Source organism: Aulonocara stuartgranti (genome assembly GCF_965226115.1).
Source record: "Aulonocara stuartgranti genome assembly, chromosome: 22".
NCBI classification, from domain to species: domain Eukaryota; kingdom Metazoa; phylum Chordata; class Actinopteri; order Cichliformes; family Cichlidae; genus Aulonocara; species Aulonocara stuartgranti.
This window is the reverse complement of record NC_138957.1, coordinates 9,712,987-9,721,128: the sequence shown is the minus strand read 5'-3', so window position 1 is coordinate 9,721,128 and position 8,142 is coordinate 9,712,987. Positions and strand designations below refer to the sequence as shown.

At 36.7% G+C, this 8,142-nt stretch overlaps 1 protein-coding gene across 1 annotated transcript; it reads right to left on the bottom strand.

Annotated features, from left to right (window-relative positions):
- Positions 1–1,439: 1,439 nt before the first annotated feature.
- On the bottom strand, positions 1,440–7,499 carry LOC309698727 (uncharacterized protein). Its single transcript, XM_082521388.1, has 7 exons — positions 7,471–7,499; positions 6,398–6,559; positions 5,553–5,721; positions 3,904–4,414; positions 3,264–3,331; positions 2,402–2,445; positions 1,440–1,484 (listed from the first exon to the last, which is right to left on the bottom strand). The coding sequence occupies exons 3-4, from the start codon at positions 5,584–5,586 to the stop codon at positions 4,044–4,046; spliced, it is 405 nt and encodes a 134-aa protein (XP_082377514.1). The 5' UTR covers positions 5,587–5,721; positions 6,398–6,559; positions 7,471–7,499; the 3' UTR covers positions 1,440–1,484; positions 2,402–2,445; positions 3,264–3,331; positions 3,904–4,043.
- Positions 7,500–8,142: the final 643 nt, after the last annotated feature.

Sequence of the window (8,142 nt, the reverse complement as noted above, 5' to 3'; positions counted from 1 at the left end):
TGCACAGCCCCAGGAGCCCTGAAACAGCTGTATCAGTCAACAAGGCTTCAGGTCTATCACAGTACAAATTATAGTGTTATGTTTTCTACCCTTTTGATGCCCCCTGCTTAGGTAGCTCCACCACAGTTTGATCAATTCTGGGCATGTGTGTTGCGGATAGCTGACTGCCCAAGTGATCTCAGCCCTCTTTAACCACAGCCAGTGATTGGCCCACTCAGCAGTGTTAGCTAATTTTCTTATAACCTGCAGCAGCACCTGTCCTCTGGCTCCAATCTCTTTAAGCAGTTTTGCTATTGTACTGGCCCCTAACCCTAAATAGTAGTTCAGGTCGTATCTCTCAACAGAAACAGCTTAATTCTCTTTCTCCTATGACGGCCAATATTTGTTAGTAATCTTCTAAAGCCAAAAATGACATAGTCCCAATATACAGGGTTAGGTGCTGTTAGAGCTCAGAGGGTTGACTTAACCCTCTAATAATCAATGTAGTTAAAATACTCAAAAGAATGTTGTCAGTGGTAATGGGACAAAGCCACATTCAATGTTGATTTTAATTTGAAAATATGTGTACATAATCTAACATGCTTATTATTTGTGGGGACATCACACTTGAAATGATTACTGGTAGTGCAATTTGACATTTTCTGTGTTCTATGTATACATTATATGTGCAAAGCAGAAAAAATAATATTTGCATAGAGAATGAAGTTATATAACAGTGTAGGTGGATCAAGGCCAAGTCAATGTTGAGCATCTAAGAAAATTATGAAAGTTGATACTACTAGTAATGGAAACTTTCAGTCTCAACATCAAACAGTACTACAAGTTCTCACATCTCAATAGACCTTTGATTTTTTATTTTACTTTTCATTGACAGTACTCAGTACAATTTCACCAGCCTTCATACTTTAAACTAAACAGAACACCTGTTTACAATAACAACTTCATATGAGAAACAAAGGGAAACAGACTGATGTGTTTTATGGATTGAGTTGCTAGCTGCGGGTCATATTCACCGTAACAATTATAACAGCCTACACTCACTTTTTAAAGAATGTAGCAAATATAAATGCTGTACAAAAACATTCAAGTTAAGAACACAGAACTACTATTGTAGTTAACAACATAAGATAAAGGGTTTTTTTTACGTAACACAATGCATTTTAACAAGTATAAATATTTGTCTAACATTTCTAAACAATCAAACTGCTGAAAATGAACATATCCAGTCTGTGAACAGAGAAGATCAATGTGACATCTGGATGTATGGACCTTTGGTTCCACATATTTCTGAAAGTGTTCCTTGTAGACAGTACACAACTTCAGTTTTCAGACATTATATCTTACTTGTTTGTAACATGGAAAAACAAACATCACAACATCATAAGAAGACTTCCTCAGTGGCTGAAGGAGGTGGCACATCTGGCATGGCAAAGTGGTGCTGAAATTCACTGGCTGGCTCCCACGTGTCATCCCAGATTTTCCCACTGGAAAATATAATTATTGAAAGAAACAACACCAAAAACATTAATATCATGTTGGGGATTACTTCGTGCTTTTTATGTTTAACACCAGAGGTGGAACATGATAAAGACATTTCCTTAAGTACTGTACTAAAATGCAAATTGTCATTTTTATGGATATTTTCAACTTCTGCTACACTATTTGTAATTTAGATGGATTACAAACAAAACACTACTGTACAGTTACACTCGACACATATGAAAGACTTAGTTATTGTTTTTCAGTTGAACATTTCATAATATCCTTTCTGTGAAGTGAAAATAAAAATTGTTCAAATGTGATAATTAGTTTCTTTTGGATTATTATAAAGGCTGTTGTTTACTCTTTAATTTGTAGAGATTCATTGCTGTCACACAATTGTAATGCTAGAAATACAGTATGCAAAACAACTGAAAGCTTTCACAGTGTGATATTAGTACTTCTTTGGAAAGTTCAGAATCTGAATACTCCCTCCACTGCTTAGGCGATTTATCCTTTGGCACACATAAATCTGTGTAAGACATGGACAAATTCTCTCCACTTTGTCAAAATCCTGATAGCTTTTATATATTTCTTACAATTAATGTGAGTGCTCTTATGGCCCCAGCACAGTCCAGCTGGAATTATTCCCAGTACTTTTGCATCTAAGTGAGACACTACGTGTGTTTTCTGAACAGTTTCAAATATATTTCTTATTAAATTTGTTATTTTATGATTCGACAAAGATGGCAAAAAACTTTGCAATAATCCTTAATTGATTAAATAATTGAGATAGGATAAGAAAAAAAGCGAGAAGTAAGACGTGACAAAACACCTGGTTTTCCATTTTCATTTGTGCTCCAAAAAGGTAATAGATGGAAACAGAACATTCTCAGAGAATGAAATATCAAGAGCTTCTTACCAAACAGAGCAAGGCAACCAACGCACTTTTACTTCTGTGTTCCCCTAGACAGAAGGAATCAGAGAGGCAATCGTTAAATAACATGGTTAATGGATAGGTGTCTTCATAAAGCTTGTGTGTAATCCAGTGTGCACACCTGAGACACACACAGACCCATGTAAACACACTTTGATAGATGTGTAGGTATGTGTATGTAAGGCATTTCTGTTTATAAAAAATAATAATAATAGGATTTTGAAAAGCATGTATCCAATTGTGGCATTCACAAAAAATTATTTTGATCACAGGTTTAGTTAACTGCGTCTATCTGTTTTTGACTCTGGCTATGTTCTTTTCCTCGGAAAGTTTGACGTACTTGTAACATCATACACTGACATAATCAATATCATCCCATTATGAATTGTTTGAATTGTGTCCATTTAAACACTTCAAACTACACATGATCATCTACTATTTATAGTGAGACAGGGCTGGTCAGCATATATCAGGATCTATAAATTGTGCTTTCTATGATCCTGATTCAACAAGAACAACTGAGGATATAGGCTTACACAGAAAAAAATATGATCCTTCCTCATATACAGTCATTTCTATGTTAGCCATGTAGGTTTTTGTAGCAAGATGTAGCAGTATTCAATGTCTGTGATTAATTTTGCAGAATTGTTTAAGAACAAACACATGAAATACAATACAATCTTTTAATGTAATTCCATTAATCATTTCCCTTCACTAATCTCAAAAGTACATTTGAATTTACCCATGTAGCACAGTTCATGGCTGTAGTGCATGGATGAAAACAACTTGAGATAGGCTTACTGTAAAATGTCTACTGAAAAGCAAATGAAAACATTTTAAGTATTACCTCATTTATCCTGCTCTCAGTGACTTCTTCAAACTGGAACACCTTCTGCCTACTACATCTTCGACAGCCTAAGAAATGAAAAATTACATTTAAAAAAAACATAAGACTCTGTATACACAAGAAATCAAATATGAGTTTTCACTCAAGAAGTGAAAATCTGTAATATCCTCCTGATTGCCATACTCCATTTGTCCTCTGGGGTCCAAAAGTGAACCCACCTCAGTTGAGTTTTTTTTTTAAAGTACATACCATAAATTGTGAATCAATTCTGTGTAAAAACTTAGTTTCACTTAGGACCAACAAATTAACAAAAAAATTCACCCTTCATTTTGCAATTGAGTGCCACCAGACCTTGTTTATATAAATGCATACACTATTTGTTGAGAGAAACTAAAATGTTCTCTCAAAGTGCGTTTTAGTTTTCTCAATCCAATCAAGTTGAATTACAAAGTCCTCTTAACTAAAGTAAGGGATTGACCATATTTAATTATAGTCTTTTTATAGTGTACACCAAAATGCAGCTAAATAACTAGTGAATAATACTTTGCAATGGTTTGTTAGTTCTCTAGGACAACATATGTATCATTTTTGGGTAAGAAACTGAAAAATCTCAAGACATAACATGCAAAGCAATACTTACTCTTTCTCTTCTTATTTTCATGTTGGCCACCCTCACTTAAGGACTGGGAGACTGTTTTTGTTCTCAATCTTGTTCCTTTATCTCCTTCTTCTGTTCCATGCTCCCAGTCTTTCCAAAAAAAGAAGAGAGACAGAAGCACCTCACAAACAACCTCTCCCACCTCTCCACCACCTTTTAAACCCGCAGACCAGCCATCTCTGCAGTCTCTTCATCCACCTGCTAGCCACGCGATCTCCCAGTCTCCCAGTCTCTGTCTGCTCGTCTGACAGGCTCTTTGGGTGCTCCTCGAGGAGCCTAGAAGATTGATGTTCCTGGGTGGTCATCTCAGGCTGCTCCTTGGCGAGGCTCTCTGCTTGCTTGTTGATCAGGGTCTCTGCCTGTTCTTCACTGGGGATCTCTGCGTGCTCTTTGATGTGGGGCGGTTTGTCAGCACAATGCTCCTTTGTGGCATTCTTGGACTGCACAAGCTGCTGTTCTGTGGGGGTATTGGGGTGCACTGGTGTGGAGGTTCCTATAAAACATATTTACTTTCATAAAAATATTTTTCAAAAAAGGCCTTATATTTAGCAGGAACTACACTTTGGCTACGTTCACACTGCAGGCGAAAGCGCAGCAAATCAGATTTTTTTGACCCTCTGCGACCCATATCCGATCATGGTCTGACAGTGTGAACGGCACAAATCCGATATTTTCAAATCCAATTTGGGTCACGTTTGTATGTGTTACTGAATCCGATACATAGCTGATATTTTAGAAAGCGACTGCTGTTTGAACGGTCCTGTCACATTAAATCGATCTTCCACGTCACTGACACAAGACAGACGCCAATTATCAGCGCCAGAGAAGCACCACAGAAGACATCATGAACGCTTCCTGGCCATCCAGCTAAACTGTTGGGAAGACAATGTTGGAGAAACGTGAACATTATATTTGCAGATTCTGACAGAAATCTGAAACTACTCTTTGAAGCACCGCTCCTCTCTAAAACAGCAATAAGGATCATTATTAGGCCATATGTAAATAACAAAATAACTTAAAGCAAAATTGGGAAACATAAAGTCTCAAACAAGTCTTTATAATAAGGGCCATCAGTCAAACAATACTGTTTGGTCTGGGTCTAAACAGAGCGCAATGTGTGTGACGTCTTCTTTTGCGCATGCAGGCACTTTGGGCGTTCACACTAGAGCGCGTTTGCTGTCACATTTTATTTGTAGTGTGAACAAGCAGACAAAAAAATCTGAATTGAGCATTTAAATTTAAATTTTTACTTTTTAATTATTTTACTTGCATTTTTTAATCACTTTTATATTTAAATATATTTAAATGTTCATTTGCTATTTATCTAGGGATTGAAGAGTAACGCAATTTCTATTCTCCGTATGTCCTGTACATGTGGCAGAATCGACAAATAAAGTTGACCTTGACTTTGACTTTGACTTTGATTAAGACCTGCAGTGTGAACGAAGCCTTTGATAACATATCCTTCAATGGTTATTTAATGACCTTAAAATATACTTACACAATTTGCTTAAAGATTAATGAAGTATTCTGATTGTGAAAGCAAGTTGAGACGACTTGTTGTGAAAAGTTGCTATATAAATTAGCATTAATTAACTGGACTGAAAGTATACAACAGACTTCACTCTTACCCTTAGACAGTATAAATTCATAAGCCCTCTGCATCTTCTCCAGGAAATTTCTTGTAGTAGAAGTGGGGTCCAAATGGGTAATAACATCTGCTACCCACTTATGTGAATCCTTGTCTTTTTTGCCAATAAATAAAATGGGCTTGTAGCCTATAGACTCAAGTTTCTGCACCTGAAATTAATAAAAAAAATAGTTGGCACAAATTAGTCAAACACAGCCTGTTGTTAAATGGTAAACGAAATGACTCTTATATAGCGTTTTCCTACTCTCGTGGAGCACTAAAAGTGCTTTATACAACATGCAATATTAACCCATATTCACACCAGCTTCTTAGAAGTTTCCATTTAAGCATTCACACACAGCAATCGTGGCTCAAGAGTTGGCAGTTTGTTTTGTAATCGGAAGGTTGCCGGTTCGAGCCCCGGCTTGGACAGTCTCGGTCGTTGTGTCCTTGGGCAAGACACTTCACCCTTTGCCTACTGGTGGCGCCAGTGTCCGGCAGCCTCGCCTCTGTCAGTGCGCCCCAGGGTGGCTGTGGCTACAATGTAGCTGCCATCACCAGTGTGTGAATGAGTGGATGACTGAATGTAGTGTAAAGTGCTTTGGGTTCCTTAGGGACTAAGTAAAACGCTATACAAATACAGACCATTTACACATTCATACTGATATGAATACATACAGCCACCACTGATGTATTACAGTTAAAGTAATTGTTTGTCTTTAGCAAAATGTAGATAAAATATTGTTGCATGTTCTCAAAAGCACATATGATGAGCTGTGTTAATGTGCCAGCAACATCTTATAACAACTTAATGATAATATATGAAACAAAAATTTTTTTACTTACTGCAATACGGGCAGAATCAATTATCCGGCAAACATTTCTGTTTTTCAAGACAACTTGTGCCCACTGGCTATCCAATGATTCTACTTTTTCTTTTAGCTTCTTTTTGCTGGACAGACTTCCGAAGCAGACATAGCAGGTTCTTCTGCTTGCCTGATTGGGAGTCTGGCAAAATGTACAGGGCCTGAATTTGGGGCGTGTCATGTTGAAACAAAGAATAATTACAGACGGAAAAGGCAGCAGACAGACAAAAGGCAAATTATAGGTTAACCAGCACACTGACAACAAGAAAAAAGCTGAAGAGTTAAAGAGACAGAAATGCGGATAGAAACAGAGAGACAGACCAATAAGGACAGCAGTAAGAACAGATACAAACAGACTGACGTGGCTCTTAAAAGTGCCTTTAGGAGTTTTTCAAAAAGCAGATGTAGGAAGGAATCAATCAATAATAGGCTGATTGATGAAGAACCTGTTTAGAAAAAAAAAGTATTCAGAATTCAGAAGCACCTTATAAATAAATATATACATTAAACCCTATTGTAACGATTTAGATAAACCCTGTTTAGTGTCCATTTGTATTTCATTTGCAGCATAGATGATCGGTCTGCTATTTAATGATTATGTAATGCTGTTATTAAGTTTAAAATCGAGAGAGAGAGAGAGAGAGCCAGAATGAGAGAGAGAGCCATAAAGAGAGAGCTAGATTGATAGATAACGTCTATCTTCAATTTGAGCATCAACCCAATCTGGCAACACTGACCCTTATTAGAACCCTCAAACTTTACAAAGTGGCAACAACAGCAAACGTCAGCACACACTTCTCTATCACTGTACCCTGGATGATGATATATGATAAGCTTAACTTGATAGGCTAACAGAAATGAATTTAGCTAACTTACAGCACATGTGGTGTGGTAACATATATGCTATTAAATGTTAAGTCATTCGCTGTTCCACGAAATTGCTAATCTTAACCCATGGAACTGCTTTGTGAGCTCACTGTTTCGGGTTTTTCTTTTTGGTTTTAAATAAGAAAAATAATTTTAAAAAATCTACAGATTCAGATTCGCACTTACCTGTGGTACGATCGAGTACGTTGACGTCACTGCCGCTCATCTAATATGATAAAAAAAATAAACTTTCTCAAAAATAAACAAGTGAGTCGCTGTGAATTCCTTAACAGCACCGAAAATGTTTTTGCATAATGTTTTTTTGCCGAAAATGTTTTTGCCTAATAAAAAAGAACAGCTTTTTTATTAGGCATTTAATTTAATTTAATACGTAAGAGCGTGATTAGCCAAAGCAGACGGTAAAATGACTGCATGTATTCAGAGGAGTTGGAGAAGATATCTTACAGCTGTAGCAGAATGATCGACAGATTTCCAAATATCAAAAGGATTGTAGAACAGTTTATAAAACCGGTGCAATAAATTCACCCAATCGCTAGCTGTGCCATTACCCAGCATACATCGCTCACTCCGTCAATGCAAGAACCTATACACAAATAACAGCCTGTAATTAGTTTTATCTGCAGTAATTTTCTCTCAGATAGTTGCCTGCATTATATAATTTATTGTGTTCAGTATCCTCTTCCGTATTGGCGTAATAAGCAAATGCTTCAGCCAATACCTTTTGATTAGCCTTGTCTCATGCTTTCTTGCTTTGTGGTAGATCTTTGTTCTGTATTCATTGAGATATTTGAATGCTAATCAATAAAATAAAATAAAATAAAAAATAGTAACCATCCA